Source organism: Calypte anna, chromosome 9 (genome assembly GCF_003957555.1).
Source record: "Calypte anna isolate BGI_N300 chromosome 9, bCalAnn1_v1.p, whole genome shotgun sequence".
Classification (NCBI taxonomy): Eukaryota; Metazoa; Chordata; class Aves; order Apodiformes; family Trochilidae; genus Calypte; species Calypte anna.
Window position 1 is genome coordinate 11,855,168 of NC_044255.1, and position 21,146 is coordinate 11,876,313.

At 40.6% G+C, this 21,146-nt stretch overlaps 1 protein-coding gene across 1 annotated transcript; it reads right to left on the reverse strand.

Moving 5' to 3' along the window:
- Positions 1-9,328: 9,328 nt before the first annotated feature.
- Positions 9,329-20,999, reverse strand: LOC103528106 (phospholipid scramblase family member 5). The gene is made up of 8 exons (XM_030456186.1): positions 20,777-20,999; positions 18,062-18,213; positions 13,914-13,956; positions 12,862-13,082; positions 11,723-11,884; positions 10,531-10,692; positions 9,511-9,587; positions 9,329-9,424 (listed from the first exon to the last, which is right to left on the reverse strand). The coding sequence occupies exons 1-7, from the start codon at positions 20,787-20,789 to the stop codon at positions 9,549-9,551; spliced, it is 792 nt and encodes a 263-aa protein (XP_030312046.1). The 5' UTR covers positions 20,790-20,999; the 3' UTR covers positions 9,329-9,424; positions 9,511-9,548.
- Between the last annotated feature and the right edge of the window lie 147 nt (positions 21,000-21,146).

Here is a 21,146-nt window from a genome sequence, read left to right on the forward strand (position 1 = left end):
CTACAGTTCCCGACTGTGCTCCACCACATTGCTGCGCACCTAGCTCGCCAAGCCTTCTACGTGGTTCTAGAGCCTACTCCAGTCCCTTCATTTACTGCCATTAAACAAGGGATGAATGACCCTTTTCAACATTTTGTTGACAGACTCTGGCAATCTATCACGGCTCAATCTGAGCTGGGAGTAGAGCAAAGGAATCCATGTTCAAGCTGCTGGCGTTAGAAAACGCAAAGCCAAGAATGAAGTCACTGTTCTCCACTTTACCAAAAATGGCTGATGCCTCAGGTATGCTAGAGGTAGCTTCCAGGGCCACCCAAACACAACAAAACCAAGGCATGGCCAGTGCCTTTGCTGCTGCCCTGGAACCCACTCAAAAGTTCCTTGTGGCAGTTGCGCAGAAACTAGACAGAAGGGGAAATCGATCAAGAAAATCTACCCCTTTTTTCGATGCGAGGCCACAGGCCACTCAGCAAGAGCTTGCTCAGCCACAGTGTGGTGTGACCGATGCCAGAGAGACAGCCACAACAACCTGGCATGCAGGTCTGCAAAAAATGGAAGGCACAGCGCGCAAGGCCCCCGTGCCATGACACAAGTAGCTGGGCCAGTGCTTTACACCAGCTCCCCGCCCCAGCCACAAGGGGAAGCTTGGGCATCGATGTGCCCTCAGCAATAGACGTCACGCTCACGACAACACAGGTGCACCGGATACCGACGGGAATTTATGGACCAATATACCAAGAAGATAGCACAATTGGAGCCTTACTAATGGGCCGTTCTTCCACTGGAGTTGCAGGACTTGTGCTCCCAGGAGTTATAGATGCGGATTATACAGGGGAGATAATGATTACTTGCTTTACATTAACGCCCCCCCTGATAATCAAAGCAGGAACACGGTTAGCACATCTGGTCCTCCTCCCAAAAATGAATCTGGGAAAGAACACCCCCATGGCACGAGGCAGTCAGGACTTTGGATCTTCTGGAAGCACTCTGGTAACCTTAGTGCAGCAGATGAAGACAAGGCCCATCATAATTGTGAAGCTGACCCCTGGAAAAGAGGTCAAGACCCTTTCCATGATGATGGACACCGGGGCTGATGTTACAATAATCAACCTTAATGTGTGGCCTTGTCATTGGAAACTTATCACTGCCCACGATGCCGTCCAGGGAATAGGTGGAGGTTCCACCTCCCTTCAGGCCCTTAAACCCGTGCAATTACAGTTTCCCGAAGGACAAGAGGTAACCGTACGTCCCTATGTGTTGCCATTACCAGGACAACTTGGAGGGTTGGTTGGCAGGGAAGTTATGAGCCAACTAGGGGCTGTTCTCTCCATCCCCGAACCCATCCAGCCCCCTCAACATTTTCAATAAGGGCCACTGCAGAAGTTCCGTCAACTCCCAGACTGCAGTGGAAGACAGACACCTCTGTCTGGATGGAGCAGTGGCCCCTATCCAAAGAGCAGCTAGAAATCGCCAGCCATCTGGTAAAGGAGCAGCTGGATGCAGGACACATCCAGTCGTCTGTCAGTCCTTGGAACACGCCCATCTTTGTAGTTCCAAAAAAGACAGGAAAATGGTGACTATTGCACGACTTGCGCAAGGTCAACAACCAGATGTGGCCAATGGGCGCCCTCCAACCTGGGCTGCCCCTACTCACAGTGTTAACCAGAGGCTGGCACATTCTGGTAATTGACCTCAAGGATTGTTTCTTCACTGTTCCCCTACATCCTGAAGACACAGCTCGCTTCGCCTTCACCATCCCATCGATCAACAAAAGCGAACCTGCGAAGCAATACGAATGGGTAGTGTTGCCCCAAGGGATGAGAAATTCCCCAACGATATGCCAAATGTATGTGGCATGGGCACTCTCACCGATCCAAAAAGAAATGCCGGACACATTAATCTACCACTATATGGATGACATACTGCTTTGCCAGGAAGCCCCGTTCCCCGACAGCTTTAGTCAGATATTGACAAAAGGATTAATAGTAGCTCCTGAGAAAGTGCAAACAAAATCGCCCTGGAGCTACTTAGGGTGGCAAGTCACTCACGCCATAGTGAGACCACAAAAACTAGAAGTGATAAGCTCGATTAAAACATTGAATGATGCCCAAAAGCTAGTGGGCAAGCTTCAATGGGTCCGACCCATTATAGGTCTCACCAACGCGGGCATCCACCCCTTTTTGTCACTATTACAGGGCACACAACCAGGTGCGTTAGTGGACTGGACCGATAACCATACCAGTGCGTTAAAACGGGTCATCCACAAACTGGCAACCAGCTTTGCAGATCGTCGAGATGCCACCAAAGCCATTGGAGTCTGGGTATGCAATCACCCTTCATTCCCATTTGCGTTGCTGTTGCAGGATTTTAATTGGCAAAGGGAAAATAGGGAACACCACCATGACAACTGTGACCAGAAGCACAATCAGAGCTCTCAAAAATCAGATTCAATAGCCATCTTGGAATGGTTATTTCCACCACACATGGCCCAGAAAGGTATTTGGCAACAAACCGATATAAGGGCATTCCTGATACGAAAGGGGCGACAGCATTGCCTTGAAGTAGATGGTCGAGAGCCAGGATGGATCAGCATCCCTATCAAAACAATTGATTTTGATTGGCTACTGCAACGCTCTACACCACTACAACTTGCCTTGTTCGAATATTGTCATGTTCGAATACTGTCATGGGGAAATCTGTCATGGAGGCATGAGCAGGACCAGGGGGCCAATAAAAGGTGAGGCTCAAACTCACAGTCTCAGCTCAGTCCTGAGCTAGCCAGCAGAGAGGTCAGTTGCTGCTGGAACACCTGGTTGGACCTTGAAGCGCCGTTCCCTAAAAGAGGTTTGTCTTGCTACATTTTTCACACTGGTATTGACAGTTACTCTACAGGGTTTTCTTTCAATGATCTTTCCCAGAATTTCAAAGCTTGTGATTTCTGCCTAAGTGGTTCTGTATAAGCATTAATTAGTATTTCCTATGGCTTCAGAACTGGAGCACGTTTTAGACCATTTACTAGTTGTTTTCTCAGAGTTAATAATAACAAATACTTGCAGGTAGAGCTGAGTACAATTACTCTGGACTCGTGTGGCAAAAGACCCTAATGGCCTGATCCAAAGGTTATCCTTTATTTCACTGAACTTAGAACGAAGCCCTGTGGTTTTAAGGCTTCACTGTAGTGCTGGAACTCTAAACCTTTCTACAGCAAACAAGAGTGCAGTTAAGATGCTGCTGCTTTATGAACAACAGACTGAGCAACCTATTTACAAAATTTAATTTCCAGCACAGTGTGGAATAAAAGAGTAGTCTGACATCTTTTGAACAGGTTATTGGTTTTTACTTCATCTGCTATGATATAGCTCCTTCAAGAAGGCTTCTATTTAATTATTTTTTTTTTTTTTACAGTTAAGTGATTTAGAACAAAAAGTTCACCAAGAAAGTTAACAGATATTTGTAGCACTAAATATATCTGGTGCCAACCATATCAGTGCTGCATCTCTGGAGATTTTCTCAAAACATTTTCCCTTCTTCTGTCTTCTATCACTGATCATCAGTGACAGTCCCGAAGCATAACATGAGAGAATTATAGCTTGAGCAAATCAGCCTTAATGCATTAGATAACTGTGACTCCAGCAAGCAAATATTAATTTGTAATGAAGATCTATATTAATTTTTCAACTGAGCACCTATTTGTAAAGACCATATTCAATTTCACAGCTTAGATAAAAGCATTATTTTTTTTTTTATAGAAATATCTTGTTCTCCTTGTGTTTTCCTCTGCCCTCTGCTCATGGTCACTGTTCAACTGTAACACTGTGCTCCCTGTAACATGTTACACCCAGTACTGACAAGATCCATCAGCAAGAGATTGAAAAAAATGTGAGAAATCATTTTATGAGACTGCCTATATACTCAGGTTAGGGCATAGGTATGCTTTTTTCTTTTTCCCCTAGTCCTATAACCTGATCTCTATGATAACAGTCTCCCAGCCCACATGCCCATGGAAACCACATTCATTCTCACCCATTGGAGGAGGTAAGTTTTCTGTAGAAAATAAAACCAAAAATGAGGAGACCATGCCTAGTCCCACAGTTTCCAGCCACTGCAGCTAAAAGCAAACAGTCACAGAAGCCTTTGTGGATCACATACCTGCTCCTGATGCTGGTGTCACCCTCGCAGGCCAGGCTCAATGCCATGCACCAGTGGGTGTTTAACTGCTCTTGCTGAACAAAGCCTCCCCCAAAGACACACCCAATCTATTTACACAGGCATTTCTCTTTGCACTCCTCCCAAGCTCTAGCTTTTGTGTCTCCTGTCCCTACCTTACTGTCCTGAGCCTTTCCTATTGTTTCCTCTTGTAGGACTTGCAGGTATTGAGCAAAGCAAGAAGAGAAGGCACTCATCCCAGCTTTCCTCAGCAGCAAGAAGAGCACCAGTTCCTACTGTTTGTGTGATTGACAGTGGTTGCACGTTGGGTCCTCTTTTTTTAATGTAAAAAAATTCAGTAATGTAAACAGAGCACTTACCTGGTATTGTTGTCACAGAGTAAAAAACTCCATCAAATTAGTATCTTAAGGCAGAAAAGCACATTAAGCTAATGAGTCCCTGTTGAAATGAATTATAGGAAAGATTTTCCTTCAATATCACCCAGCAGCCAGAAGAAAAACATTATTAGACATATTATGACTGGCCTATAGAAACCTAAATATGTAAAATGTGTGGTATGTGCTTCCTTATTTCCAGCCACACGTACCAAAGTGCAGATTTTGCTCAACTTACTTATTCCTCATGAATGATATGGAAAGGAGGAAAGAATGCAAGTCTATGCAATACAGTAAATTTATTTTAAAACCAAGATCAGCAGAGCAGCTGTGTAAGTACCAATGCTGCCCAGCTTCATAGCTGAGTTGAGAACCTAGCCCAGCAACATGAACTTCAAATGTGCCTTTTCAATAACCACTGAGACCTGAGGGTGACTGGACTGAATAGTCCTGTGTACATTAATACAGAAGGTTTACTATGAAATCTGCAGCTATCAAGTAGGTCTGCTGGGTATCAATGCAGATGAGGTCAGGACTTGGATCCCTGTAGCAATGCTGCAAGATCTGTTTCTACACCTTTGCCAGAAGAAAGTGATAACAGGAATAGGGGTGAGAAGTCTCTGTATAGTTTTTGCAAAAAGAGGTAGGAGAATAAGATCTAATCATGGGCTGAGATGATTTTCAATGGCAATGTAGGAGGTACACAACAATGTGAAGTCACCTTCAGGTCTCATTTTCACAGTAGCAAGAACTCAGGGTCATTTGAAATAAAGGAGTGAGCACACTTTGGAGGCAAGTCACCAGGCTCACAAAGGTCTCTGACCTTTCTTTTGTAAAAGGTTAGTGGGCTTTTTGAAGTATAATACTAACAAGTTAAGAAAGAAAGCAGAAAGTTGTATCTAATCTGGGCTGCCTCACTACAAAAAGTAGCAATTAATGTCTTAAAAAATTGTTCAAATGACTTCTTTTCAGAGGAATGAAGTGATAAAATTCTGACAAATCATTAATAAGCTGTTGACTTATGGCAGGTGCTAACAGAGAACTCCAATAATGATTTACCATTAAGGTAGCTATTCCCAAGAGGAATCAAATTTAGAAAAACGTCTAGGATCCCAGAAAAAAGAACTTCTTTTACAGAATATGGGACAGTTTTCCCTAAGGAACTAAAGCCCCCATACGAGAGCCATTTTTAGGGAGGAAAAAAAGCACATTTAAAAACCTAAAATTGATCTTTGCATTAAATCAGCATTTAGCAGTCTAAAAGAAAATATACCATTCTAATTAAAATAAGCCAATTCAACTACAAGAAGAGTCAGGAAGAGGATATTGCATATTATTTTTTCCCAAACATGCATGACATAGACAGCTCCATTAGAAAATGCGCATTATGCGTCATTTCTAGATTTGCCTAATCTTAAAACAGCATTATTGAAACATTAGATATTTTTCCAATATGCACAAAGTCTAAAAAGAGAAGTAGTTTTGCATTCACCAAATTATTGAATGACCAAAAGATCTTGGAATGTACAGAGATGCTGTGTTACCACTGTTTTACAGAAAGTGGTCGACTTTCCCATGGACAAACCACCTCTTTCCCAGGTAGTAGTTTTGTCTGGTTTTGGGAACTATAGGAGGTTTCCCTCCCACTGCCCCAAGATGGAGCATATTGATGGACCATGATATGACACAGGGGCAAAGTTATTCTACCCATAGAAAAGCTCCACATTTCTAAGGACCTCACTGCAAAGCAATGTCCTTTAGACACAGCTCTGTGTACACAGAAGGTGCATAGTCCTGGGGCTGGGGCTTCTCCTCTGTTCACAAAATAGGTTTTGGGTGACCAGAAGATCTCACTTTGTGGTAGACTGGATTCTGCCCATGCATCTACCAGATCTGATCAAACAGCAATCATCAATAATTCAGCTGTAAATTGAAGGCAATAAAGATATCCCAGCATCATGAGACAAACACTTAAAATCAGACAAAATTAAATCCTCTGGAAGGTAGAAACCAGTTAACAGAGGTTAAAGGATTGTTGATCTTTAATCAGCTTCTTGGGTACAGTTTGTGATCTGTGGAAAACTGAATATCACAATAATGAACTTTTGCTGCCATCTACTGAACACAAGAATTATGTGCTGCACTGCTTCACAAATTGCTGGTGATCAAGTGTGAAGCTATTTGCTTGGCTGGATTAAGTAAAATTTCTGTCTCATTAGAAAAATCATGTTTCTTTCTAGAAAATATTCAGGCCATGAATCTACTTTAGGGAATATCTGTCCCTCTTTGGGGAATACTGAATTCCTAGCCCACAGAGGAGTTGTGAAAGGTGTGGTTTGGTATGTAGCTTCCCTAATGTGAAACACATTGCTATTAATAAGAAGTATTATTTAGAGCTGTAGGTTTTTTAAATCTTAGTGCACATTAGCTTTTCTTTAGTGATATCATGCAAACCTCCATCATCTTTGCTGAGGTTAAATACCTGCCACGTGGCAGCTTCCAATTGAAAGTGTGCTGGCATTTTTGGCAGGATGTAGAACGGTAGCACCATGGTCAAGCAGACTGCTGAGAAAGATCTAGCCAGCAAGAGCTTTAACAGCACCACTGTTTATTCGGGCCTGAAGCTGTTCCTGTATGCTCCAGAAGTGGCTGCTGGAGAGCATTCAAACATGCTCAAGCATTACACTTTAAAAGAAAAAAACAAATAAAAATCCCCAAATCAAAACAACAAACAAAAAAAGCCCCCAAAAACCGCCCAGTTCTACTAGCAACAAAGTCACTATTTTGTACTGATTTATTGACTTCAATGGTGGTTGGACACATTTGTTTCCAAGATGTCTTTGGTTTGTTAAAGGTTAGAAGAAGGCTGGGATCTGCAGGGGGGGAGCAGGTAGCAGGGAAGCCTGAGGGTGGCAGGGGCACTGCCTTCCCCTGGGCGTTTGGACACACACAATGCAACACCAGTGCAAGAACATGGTTTGGCATGAGACCCAGGACTGCTGGCTACAAAAATTGCCACTTCTGTCTAAGATGGCAAAGGGGTTTCAATATATAAATGAATATAAAAATCTTTCTCTGTTAATCTGCATTAGAGTAAACCAGCAGTGGAAGGGCTGAATTAAATAGAATGATACCGACGTGAAACTAGTGAGGAGAGTGAACTGGCATCAGTCTGCTGTATTCTGCAAAACTACAGTTTCCACACGGGGGAGCTTCTTGCCCACGGAGCTCACAGCTCCTGCGCGGGATGCTTCCCCTCGGGAGAGGAGACAGGAGGGGTTCCCTGACAACTCCTGCGGATCGCTGCCCACACCCACTGCCCAGGGGCAGAGCCAGGAGTGAAATGGTTAACGAGAAACCATTTTCAGAGCCTGTTAACCACACTTATTTTCAAGACAGATGTAAATCTGTATCAATACTAAAATATGGTGTACAATCCAAAGCACACTGTTTAAATCTATGAGCATTCCTGAGGGAATTTCTCTATGGGAACATAAGTCGTGACTTCCTGACTTCACTGTGTTTGAATTCGTATCCAGGAACATTAATTTAAAATTAGTCTAAATATTTGTTGAGAATTAATCGCCTGATAAATTTAGTTCTTTTTAATTTTTATGAATTATTCATTATCTCCTCTCCTTTCTGTTATGTGTTATTTACAAGACCTGGATTAGTAGTTCATGCTAAAGGAACCCAGCATTCACAGTGAGCTGCAAAGTATTCCCCTTGGAAACTTGACCAATGACTGTGATAGCATTTGGTTTTACCCCCAGCATTGTATGGTAATGATTTTCTTCTTGAGGACTCATTTTTAAGAGAGGCATAAGCAAGTTCATACAGCAAATATTTTACAACAAAGTTTTTCTGTTTTTCTTGTATATGTATTATGGATAGCCTGACATAGGAAGATAGTATTAGTGAAAGCCTGCTAGTGGGAATGTTTGGGAACAGTAGGATGAGGTGTGACTGCAGGAATTAACAGCTAAGTAAAACTTCTATCTGAAGTAGAAAAAAATTCTATTGCACAGTCCTGTTACAGGAAATACCTGAGACTGCCAAAGGAAAAGAATAATTCTACTCTAGGGTAGCCTCATGCAAAGCTGAATGAAAAGTTATAAACCACCAGCTATTAGTAAGAGGAACAGAAGTATTGAGTGGATGGAAGCAAGAATCCTGAATACCAGACAGTTCAAACCCAAAGTGATTTGTGTGCCCCTTGCACACAGACGACCATCTCTCAAATGTTATGTCCTGCAGTCAGTAAAAGCAGCTCAAGACCAGATTTTCTGAAAAGAGCTTATGTTCCCAAGTCTAGTGTACTGGAAACCTAATTTCTGGCTGCCATTTAAACAAATCTTTACCATAAAATTAATTTACTAGTAAATATCCCCTCCCTTCTTTCAACTCAGTGAAAGAGATAAGATCTTAAACTTCCCATTGGGTGATGTCTGTATATTTGTTACTTTCAATCTCAGTTTGTTACCATTAATTAAATAACAAATCAGAAAATTACTTCTAAAATTATGGAAAAGCAAAACCCCCAGAACACCCCCTCACATGGTTACTAACTGGTACTGCCACTTGCAAAACATCAAAGGTTTCTCTAAACATAGACTTCCATCAGTGATGCTGTAAGCCTTCATCTAATCTTTCATGATTTCCCATGCAGGAACATCAAAAGAGAAAGCAGAGAATAGAACTATTCCAAAGCAGCAGCTCGCTGTGTGAAAAGAATGTGTTTAGCTACAGCACACAGAAAATATAAGTGGGAAATTATTATTTACATGAGGCATATTTTAATAAACATCATCATTAGCTCCCTTTCTTTTCCTGTAAGGAACAGGGATTTGTGCAGCTCAAAATCATGTCGAAAGCTCAAGGGATTTCTGGAAGAAAATGAAAAAGAATTAGGAAGTATCTAACATACAAGTCTTCAAAGCAAGAAGATCAATTTATTTTCATTTTTACTTACTGAAATACAGTGCATATTTTATTGCTTCTGTCATCTTGTTATAATCCATCCAAAGAGTTTTCAAAGAACATTAAGTCCTACAAATAAACAAACTTTAAACAGTAAAGAAGGTACAAAAATGCAACAATTACTATCAAAAGTCTTACTTGTAGGCTTTTTCTTTTTTTTTTTTTTTTTTTTTTTTGCACAAAGTAATTAGATTACTCAACCATTTTCTATTACTCTGCCATGGAGCAACAGGCTTTTTAGAGTACATAATTTGAAAATCTAAGTGTCACAAGAGTTATATTTCTAACCTTATTAAAGCAAAATATCCAGTAAATCTTTTAAATAGTTTTGTCTTTTTGTTTTATATTCTCTGATGTGTCACAGATGATTTTGAAACCATTGCATGTGAAAATTACCACAATGCTGTTGGAAAAAAATGTACACAGCAAGCTTCAACTTGTAATTTTAGAAAACATTGATCTTAATGTCAGCCTTACCCCAGCAGTGAGTTTTTTCTTTTTATACAGTTCTTCTCTTAGGAATATCTTCACAAGGAAATTTTTATAGGAAATTTCATGTGACCCAAAGATCTCACATACAGCACTTGCAGAACTATGGGAGTGGCACTTACCATTTGAAATTGCCATTAGAAATAACATAACTTTTGTTTTGGTTCATATACCCATTCAAACACAGCAGATGAGTCATTCAGGGGAGTCTAGTAGGTTTAACACATATGTTGATATTTGATCCTACCATGCAAGATCCTGAATTACATGTGGAATACTGTTTGAACAGTTTCATATAACAAAATAAAAATTTTAGGAACCCAAAGATGCTAAAAAGAATTAAAACCCAACAAAAGTAGCCATAAAACCTAAAAACTTTTCAATTAACCTTTCTTTTATATAGCAGGCTTGGCTTTCCACTGCATTTATGTCTCTGCAGGGTCCCAGCTGATAGCAATGCCCCCTTCAGTCCCAGCCTATAGGCCCACACCTATAGATCTACCTTTTGGGTTTGCACACTTACAATGAGGAAACAAGCACCAATCATCACTGCCTTGATCCTCACATCAAGATCTACAGGGACCTCGATCCCAAAGTTGGCAGTGTTGGTAAAGACATTGTTTACAAATCCAGACCAATACTTGGAAATTTTGCCAATCGTTGACATCTCATTGAGAGTTTTTACCTGCACAGATAAAAAATAGGAGTAAACCTAAATGTAAATACATCAAGCACACACTGGTTATGTCTCCACAGAATTAATGACTGCACTCTGACACACAGAGTGTGCTATGGTTGTCAGGTTCTTCTATTATTCTTATCATGGAGATGCTCTATTAGTGTCACATCTGCCTTTAGGAGTGGCACACAAGGTGAAGTCTCAAGTTTGGGAACATCAGTATCATTACAGCTGACAGAAAACTGAAGGAAATCAATTATGGAAGTTTATACAGCTTCTCTTCTCCCTTCACAATAATTTTCTCTCTTGTGTTTCTGATATGCTCCAGGCCACAGCAGCACCATTGCTGTTCCCTACAACTGAGAGGTATGGTCTGGATCATGTAGCCACCTGCATGCTTCTCACAGCATACTGAAATTTGGGACTGTGAAGTATTCTGGTTTGGTAATGAGTTAATCACCACAGAAGATCTTTTATGATCACTTAACTAAGGCAAAGCTTTTTGTTTGCAACAGAAAGCTCTTTCCAGAGTTTCTTTCAGCATATCCCATTCTTCCTCTTATCCCTTAAATATCTCAATAGATGCTCAGAATTATTTTTCTCCTGATGAATGTTGTCAAATGGGTGTAGACACATTGGACATTAATCCGGCCTGTGGCTCTCACTCTGAGAGTAGTGAAGGCAGCAGAATCAGTGCCACAAGCTTCAGTGGACTGTGTCAGAAACAGTAAATGCACGTGGGATGGAGCCCTGAGCCTCTAAAAATCTATGGCTGAGTGCTCCTGCACTGGAGAGGACCAGGACCTTCTCTTAGTGATGTGTTTATTTCCTTGAAGGAATTGTCACTCTTGTCTAGAAAATATCTGTAGGAATCTGAGTGTACAAGTCAGAAACCCCAATGCACATTCTTGTACTTCTGTTCCCTAATTGTAGCAACACACATAATATTTTTAAGAGTGGGATAACAGGATTTTTGAGTGAGAAATTTATTAAAAGTAGTAAAACTTTCAAATTCTCAGCAATCATAGAAACATACCTCAAAGTCAACGTCTTCAAAACAGCCACAAGTTGTGTAAGGGCCAATTATTTTTAGTACATCTTCTTTACTTTCATTCTGTATTGTAAACTTTGGCCGAAAAGGGTCCCAGTTCTGCACAACATACCCAGCTATTGTACCTGGGGGGGACTGAACTTCTAACTAGCAAACAAAAGAAAAGAAAACAGAACAAATGCTATAAAGTAATTTTATATTAGTGCATTTGCCCAGAAGAATGTAGTGTTTCTATAATGACTAAATATTTATCTATTGAATATAATTATATATCATTTTACCAACCTGTCAATTGAAAATCACAAGGTGGTCTAATTGCATTTTTAAATATAGTGGGCAATATGAAGCTCAAAAGATGCACTTGAAGATAACATCTTACATGTAAAATTTTATAAAAACCATACCTTGGGAAAATTTTTTCTTACTGTAATCAGTGAGTACCCTATAAGCTTTTTTATACAGTAGCTGTGCCACCAAAGGACTTTTTTTTTTAAATCCTGATGCAATACTGACAAAGCAGTAGATGAGTTGACCTATAAAACATTTCTGAAAAACAAGAACGATGTCTGAATAAAGGAGAGACAAAAATAAGGATAAAATATCTGATAATTTGTAGGATCTGCATTTTTCACTCTAAGCAGCTTATTTCGAAGTTCTGCAATGTCCCAGAAATAGATGGCCTCGAAGAGGTAGAGTCATGGAGCAAAGCATTGGCCTCCTCGGAGACCGCTTCCCAGTCCCATCCACACACACTAATGGTCTCCAGGGATTTTTCATCCCTCATGCTCTGGGAGTAGGGTGGGTGATTCCATCTGCAGCACTGAGAGACCTGAGTCTGGGTCAGGGCAAGTGGTGGTGGGGGTGTTACCTGGCTGGACCTCTGCATGGCCAGACACAAAGGTTTTCTTTGGGATGGTAGGAAAGTGAGTTCCCATAGAAGGGAAGAGGCATACTGGGAATATAACTCATCAGATGGGCCTTGCTTATCACTTGGTACTTGTTATGCAGTCCCCCAGGCTGGGAGGTGGAGGCAAATTCCTTCCTGTCACTCCCACAGGGGCTGCACAAGGCTTCATTAAAGCTGGCCAAGATGCTGGGACAAAAGGCAATTAGGATTCCCTCACCTCTTGCAGGAAGCAGGGGAAGCAGCAGCTGTTGCATCTCAGGGGTCTGTTCACTGTTATCACTTCCCGGCCTGTGTTATCAGCAATCCTTATGGTGAAAGACCTTATAGGTGAACACAAGTTCCGATCAAAGCAATCGTTTTCTTCTACTGCAAAGTAAACTCGTTGCCCCAAATGGTTTTTTATCTCATATTTGCTGGATGTCTTTGTGCCAAGTATGGCTAGTAAAGCAAAACAAGTAGAACATTACTTTGGTATTATACATGTATAATATGTATAAACATATTTTAAAATTCTAAGGGACATCTTTAAAATTGTTTTCAATTGATGACAAAAAGATAATACACAATTACAAGAAAATAATAATGTCAAGTTCGTATTTTGAAGGAACGTTGAGTTCTAAGACTTTGATTTGCTGTATGGTAAGGTGCACATCACAAAACAATTCATATCCTGTAGTTTAACTTGGGCTTTTTCTTAACCATCTGTGAAATGCAGCAAAATGAGGCTGTCCCACTTCAGTGACAAAACTTCCACCCAGCAAGGTGTCCAAGAACCAGGCTGAAAACATTTTGAATGGGAGAAATGCATTAAAAATATTTTACTTTCCAAACTAAATATTTGTTCAGTACTTTGAAATTTTGACAAGCTATAAATAGAAACTCTTTGGCATAATTTTGTGTCTTCTGATCTTCCTCTCTTTATTTGCTTTGTTCCTCATAGCATGTTAATTACTGGTAAATACAAAATTTTTTTTCATGGATTATAAAGATGGTTAAACTTTAATAACATATCGACAGAGAGGTGTCTGAGAAGAGTATTTAGGACTGGTGTAGAGGTTATTCACTGTAATCTTTCTCTTCCCATTGGTTTGTTCTGGAAGAGGCATAAAGAAAGCAACTTTTTACCACACTAAGTCCACTTTGCAGGCCTGTGAAGAGGTCAACAGGAAGCTTCATAATGCTTTCAGCAAGCTGGAGGCAAGACTTGGTAGACTTTTGGACATCCCTGTGTACTAGCACAGTTAAAGAGTGACAAAGATTGCACCATACCTTCAAGAAGCTCCACTTGCTGATGAATAATTATCTGGTCCAGCTGTTAAAAAGGAATAAACAAAATGGTGAGCGTTGGAAAGGTCTAGGGGTGCAAGTGGACACCTGTCTGGTTTTTTTGCTTTTCTCCTTGTTATTAGGTTCCCTTTCCTTTCAGAGGTGCAAAGCTTGGTGCCTGAAGGTTATCCCAAGTCATGCTTTAGATACCCCTCTGAAATGATGACTGCAAAGTGTGATGTTGAGTGCTGTGCTCATGTAATTCACCCACACATCTGAAGAAACAATCTTTGTCCAAGGAATTAGGAAGATAACAGCAAAGGAAAGATGTAGGTGAGAAACAGGACCCATTTCTTACTCTTGTTTCTCTTTCTTCATCTTAGCAGAGGGGAAGCCCATTACCCCAAAGCCAGGCCTGGTGCTGGGCACCATGGCAGTGCAGGAGGGAAAGAGTTTGGGCTCAGATTAAAAACTTGCAGTAGATGCATCCTAAGGGCCCCAGATGAAGCAGCCCAGCAGGGCTTTTGGGTGATGCTATAATGCTCTGACCTCTGGCAACAGGAGCCCTGCACCCTAAATCTGGCACATGGTCATTTCAGCATGCCAGAATGAGGAAAAAAAAAAAAAACAACAAAAAAACCCAGCTCCCCAGAGAACCCCTCGGCTAGCTGAAACTGTCTTCCCCTGTGAGCTGGTCACAAAATCAAGAGAAAAACTGTTTGCCATAATACTTCACTTTGGTGTGCTTATTGTCCCTCTGACATTATTCTTTTTTAAAGAACAGTCATTAGTATTACAAAACCAGCAAGACTTAATTTCAGTCTACCTTTCAGTTTTATGTGATAGTTTCAGTTTTGCTAATCTCTTTTCCTTAAATTCCTGACAGGCAAATGCTTGGCACAGGATTTTGCCATTACTCACAGCTGCAGACAGAAAGCACACAATGTCCTTCTGAGACCAGCATGTCACAGCTCTCCAGCAACTGTATATTTTACAACTGATAAATCTTGCCTGGTACATATTCAAACTGTTGCTGCCATTTGTCAATTCTATTCCCCTCTTGCAGCTAGTTCAGGCTGCAAAGCTTCAAAGAGAAACTTCTTTATCCCTTTCATTAAACACCAAAATGTGCACACCAGTAATTGAAATAATAAAAAATACTTGGATTTAAAAATTTTCTTCCAAGAATATTTGCTGCTTTTTGTTTAGGTTTCATGAGCAATGTGAACTCCTGGAGCTTGTGGGAAGTGTTCTGCTGATGAAGAAGGAATAAACAAGTCAAAGATGGTAGGGTTGTTTTCATATTTTAGTATTGATTTTAATATGGATTTCTTTGGCCCACACAGACTTTTTCAGGGAAAAGAAAATTAATGAGCCTGAACTGTTAAAAGCTTTGAGTGATTTTGGTCTGTGTATTGGTTTACTGTGAACAATAAAGAGTGTTGAGACAATGTGGCAGCCCCACTTGTTAAGCTTGTTTTGCCTTTCCCTCCTTTCTGCAAGGCAGCTATTCTGATGCAGGTTTTATTGAGACATTTGTGGATTAAGGGAATTTTGCAGTTGCATTTGAAAGTGTCTAAATCTCTTCGGTTTGCAGGGGTCTGAACCATCTTCAGTTTATATGTGTTAAAGTTCTTTCTACACTGGTAATCCTCAGAATTCAGTTTTGTGGGCATTACATTTATATCTGATCAGTCTAACCAGGTATAAACTGAGAAGCTTATGAGAAGATTTGTTAAGACTGAATAATGGCAAAACATGTTGAATTATTTAGAAAATTCTTCTCTGAGGTCTCTGCTTATTCCTGCTCTGGGTAGAGGCTCCCTCTAATTTTGTGATGGGCACCAGCCAATTCCTCAAACTGTGTCTGTAAAGATAATCACGAGGTTTGAGTAACATGTTTTGTAGGAAATAATTTAAAAAGTGTCACTTTTGTGATAATGATAGGAAGCATGGTATCATTTTGCCAGAAGAGATGCAGTTTATTGCCCTTCTCTGGTGCTCCTTGAGCTGCTTATTGCCTCGCTCCTCAGCCTGACTGACTCCAGGTGTTTTATTTGCAGAGTGAAATATTGCAGTCAGGCCCTAAAATGCGTGGCAGATGTTTTCTTTCCCTGTCATCCAGCACTGTATGCTGTGTCCTTGAGCTGCTGTTTAGAATAAGACTCTAGGGATCTCCGAGATTCACTAAATCTGGATCTTTGTTTCAGAGTCAAACACACCATGGTCTTATTAGGAAATATATTCAGCCTTCCCAAATCTATAATCCCAGAACCCCATTTCTATTTTTTTATCCTGTTTTTAGTCACAGCCACTTTCTATACAATCTTTCTTCTGGTAATATCATTCTACAAATTAAATGTCTCTTTTCCCCACAGGCTATTTACTCTTCTAGGGGTGAGACCCATCACAGTTTTCTCATTCTGGTAGCATTTAGTTAGTCTAAAGATTAAATTCTCACAGCCTTGCTTTAAAACAAGTTCTCCATTCCTCAGAGCCTTCCAGTAGCAACTGCCTGTTCCCATTTCAAATTGGACCCACCTTACCCCAGTATGCACACTACTGGAATAATGCACAGTATTCCAGTCTTCCCAATGGCATCAAAAATTACCAGTTCTGCTAGAAACCTCTTCATTAATTTGAGATTTTGTCCATCAGGATAAATCCCAAGGTATGACCAAGGCAGCTGTGAATCTCTCATTCATTCTGCAGGCAGCTTTCTCCTGTCCAGCTGGATCTCCTTGCTGCTCCAATCTATCCTGCACGAGCTTGTTCCATCAGTCACACAGCCAGCTCAGCTTCAGCACCACACACCAAAATGTTCTGCAAGGCATAGAGATGCTGTGGGTCCAAGCCACTGATCAGCACTGCACACGTGCTTTCCACTTTTCAGACTGCAGAGAAAATTGAAAAGACTTGACAAGGGCTGCAGCACAGACACATGGTTACTGGGCCGAGGGCAAGCATCAATGAAGTCTCAAGTTCTAGTTCTAGTTCTGACAGCCACTTGCTCTTTTGTCTTTATGTCAGATGTAAAGCTTCTAGAAAATGGAGTAATAGAATTTACTTGACCGCTGTGTATGAGTAAATCTGAGGTATAATTCATGTTCATACAGGAGACTGAATGTGTAACCTGCCAAGTATTTACTATCTCAATTGCTTTTAGACTAAAAAATGAAGCTCCCAGTCTGTAAGCAAATGCTCATGTAATTGACAACACACATCATTTTGTGCATGAAATGAAAATCATAACTCCACATGAAAGATTTTTCTGAAGAGTCTCCCCCTTTCAATAGCTATCTAAACAACTTAGCTCCAAATATAAAATACATTCTACTTCTGCTTCTGTACAAACCTCCCAGAAATGTATATTTAAAATACAGACCTGGAGCAAAATAAACATTTCCCATAACCACGAAAACACAGCAGAGGTGTGTGTATCAGAATCACAACATGACTACATGGAGGCCTGACCCTGTCCTTGCCCATACCAGGCAGGGAGTATGAAGTGTTATTCAGTGTATGTAAGAGTGGCAGAATCCAGTCACATGTGAAGTGCAAACTGGAGTCAGTGCCAAAGCACCAGCAGCAGTGACCCTCCAGGTAAAAAACATACAGATGACACTTCTGGAGCAGAACTGTGGGGCATCACCAGCCTGAGCTCCATGAGCTGAGGGGTATCATGGAGCAAGATGGGCAGCTGCATGTTTATCCTCACAGGACAGGTTATAAGGAGGTATTCTTTCAGCTACTGCCTGTTTTAGTCTTTTAGAAATCAACTTCAGATTGATAGTCCTGAGAGTGATCTCTAAAGGAGCTGGAAGGAAACTGGGGGGACAATGAGAGGGGTAATACCATGACCTAGAAAAAGTTTGAGAGGTAAGAAAGCTGTTTTTGATGTAAGGAGAGCATGTGCACAACAAATGAATTTGTATAGAAATGAATGGCAGCAATGAAGAAAGAGTTTGTCATTCCGATGTTCCTTAACTCACAGTACTAATAAAATAAATAAAAAAAAAAAAAAAAAAAAAAAAAAAGAAAGCCTTTCCACCTGCCCTCCCCCAAGAAAACACCCAAGCAAACCCACCCCCCAAGGTACCAAAGTCTACAAGGAAAACAAAGCAATTCTAACATTTGGAAAGATTCAGGACCTGGTTCAGGTACTCCAGTCCAGGTGGCAAGTTATGAGTGTGGGATGTTTGCTTCCAGAGACTCTTTGGTTCAACAGGCTTATCCTGTTCAGGAAGGTCAGAAGAACCAGGGAGGTAATCCTTAAAGATTGGCTTTGGTTTTCCCTGAGACTCTGCAGGAAGAGAAGAAAATAAACCAGATATGAAAAGAGGCAAATAGCAGCTAACTGCTTGCATCAAACCTGGAACAAAAATGTCACATTCTGCCTGTGACTATGTAGCACTTTTGGTCAGATCAGGAGGCAGGATCTGAAACAAATTCTGATGGCCACACACTTGGAACATGTTGGTTCATTTTATAAAGCAGTTTTGAAGTACAATGAAGTGGCATCCCTTTAGATGAAACCAAGCAAGGAGATGTGGTCTTGGAGTGTACCTGATTTGCTCTGACATCTTGCTAGCATTGCCTGTGGGACAAGAATGGAGGTGGCCTGGTATCACACACAGGGTGGCCACAAGCTCCTCAGCACAGGCTGCTCAGCTCTGCTCCCCATGAGCTGCCCTGCCTGCTAATGTGCCCTGAGCCACTAAGGGACTGCTTCTAGCAAGATGCTTCCTAGCATCTGGAGAGCATGCATATTTTCCCTTAATTAGAGATAACCTTTCCAGGGATCTCAGATTCCCCAAGCTGGATGTTACAGCCCTGGTATCAAAGTCTACAGCCTCTTACAGCATTAACGATAACTCATTATTATCTTAATTAGAAGATCAGATGTTTTTAAGCTGTGTTTTCTGGTCTGCTACTGCACACATGTCCTTTAGGACACAGAGATGGTTGCCTTGGCTAGTGCTTTGAAGGCAATGAGAGGATTTGCTGTTAGAAGCACTGTGTGCCCACACCCCTTCAGACACACAGACACCCAGGGCACTGACCACGTTTGCCTTTTCAGTCTCAACAAACTCCTACTGCCTTTGCTAAAAGCATCTTTCCACAGCCTTCAGGAGTGCTGGCTCTGCCCAAAAAAGAACAAGCTGAACCTCTGGCATAGAAATGGCAGCTCCTCACATTATGCTGAGCCCCTGTGCTTCAGCAGTGAAGCAGTCCCCAGACTGATTATTTCTATCTCATGTATGACTACACTGAGGCATGATGGGTTTGAGGTCCAGAAGGAATTTTGGCACTAAATCTGAATCTCTCTTTTGCTGTTGTGGGTTTAGATCAGATCCTTTAGCATTATTTGAACTTGCTGTGGCTGATTCATCGTTTAATCATATTTTCAGCTTAATTTATCTTTGCTGCCACTGCTTTCTTTCAAAGTCTGAGGCCACAGGAAGAAGTAGTAACCCCTTTGAATTTGTAGCTGGCTTTTAAAAATGTATAACGGTGTAATAAATATTTTATATACTTCTGTGCATCATTTTACCTCACAGGGTTCTGTTACTGCCATAACTCTTTTTGTTACATGAAATGCCATGAAGAGGCCCAGTGTTAGTGTTATTCTTGAAAAATAAGGAGAAAAAAGACAACAAATTGCAGCTCTACCTGTCAAATTTTAAGCTATACAGAAATCAAACAGTAAATACATTAAATATTGATGGCAGTCCATGGTACTCTGACACTTTGTCTCTTTTAATGGATGTTTCTCATTTCATTTATGGTATGGAAAACTTGTAAGTTATCATACGATATTGTGAGAGTTATGTGTGATCATAATTTGGAGACTTGATTGTTCCTAAAAGAAGGGTATTATACATTTATTTAATTATGAGAACCCACTGACACAACAGGACTATTTTGCTGCTTCTAGTAAAAACCACACATTAAAAATATACAAAACCAGATCTCTTTTATATGGCTAAAGGTAAGAAAAAATACATGCCTCTCAGAGTAAAAAATATATTCAAGAAGTACAACAATGCTGTAAAACCTGTTTACTGCTGTATAACTTGGAGTGCTATAAATGCAGAATGTCCTGAGTGTTATTTCATGAGGAAAGAGAGGGGTAAACATTTGGCAAATTTGGCAAACATTGTTGAAACTTTGTGGGCTCACGTCTGCCTCACAATATGGTGACCCCTGTGAAGTTACATTCATGTTCAGATAAAAGACATTCATGTTCTTCTACTTAGTTTAAGCATCTAAAAGCATGGAAAGAATAATTTTGAAGGTTTCTTAGATCAGTGTACTGCAATGTTTTTCTGTAATCCTGAGTGCTCAACTGGCTGCAGCTGAAAGGCAACATGTGACAAAAATGAATCCAGATAGGAGTGATCTGATCAGATTTCTTTTTCAGATATTAATTTTTAGTTCTGTGGTTATATGAGGACTCTGGCCACTTTTGAAAGTGAAAAGCATTTGCTGACTTGGTATTTTCAAAGTGGCATAGGAAGGCAGCGTGCAAACACAGTAGTACCCTTGGCTCAGCACTTGCCCTTCCCACGCATTCTATACTGAAAGGTTTAAGCACAGAGGTACAAACACTAAATTTTCTGATTGAATGGAGATGCTAACATTTTTTAACATATTTTATTCAAATAATATTCCAGTATAGATTTTAGTCTCTGTGGGAGCCTCTTGAATGCTGAAGAACTAAAGAAAGCCAAAACAACTGTGCTTTGGCTGGTGTGGTTTTAGCCTGAAACTCTAATTTCATCAGACTGCTGATTGCTGGAAATGTACAAGACTGTAGTTTTCTGTAAACATGATCTAAAAATACAGACTATAGATGCACTTACCTTGAGAGGCCATGAAGCTTCCTGAGTTAATTCTTCAAAGGAAGCCAGGTTAAAAGAAAAGGCTTTTCTTGTTGCAGCAAAGAAAAAAAAAGAGCACAGCATGCACAAAACTTCAGAAGGTGTCTGTGTACTTCATATCAGCTTACAAAGAACTGGAGGAAATGTTTTGCCTTTCTCATGTTCCAGAACACTGCATTTTATGTCGATGGACAACAGGGGGAGATGATGCTAACAAACAAGAAAAACATTATTCATTTCAAGTCGTTTGCACCAATAGAAAAAGGAAAGGGTTTTGCGAATACAAAGAGGCAAAACTTCAACGTGCCCACTGGCTAACTGATCACATTACACATAAAATTCAGCTTTATAA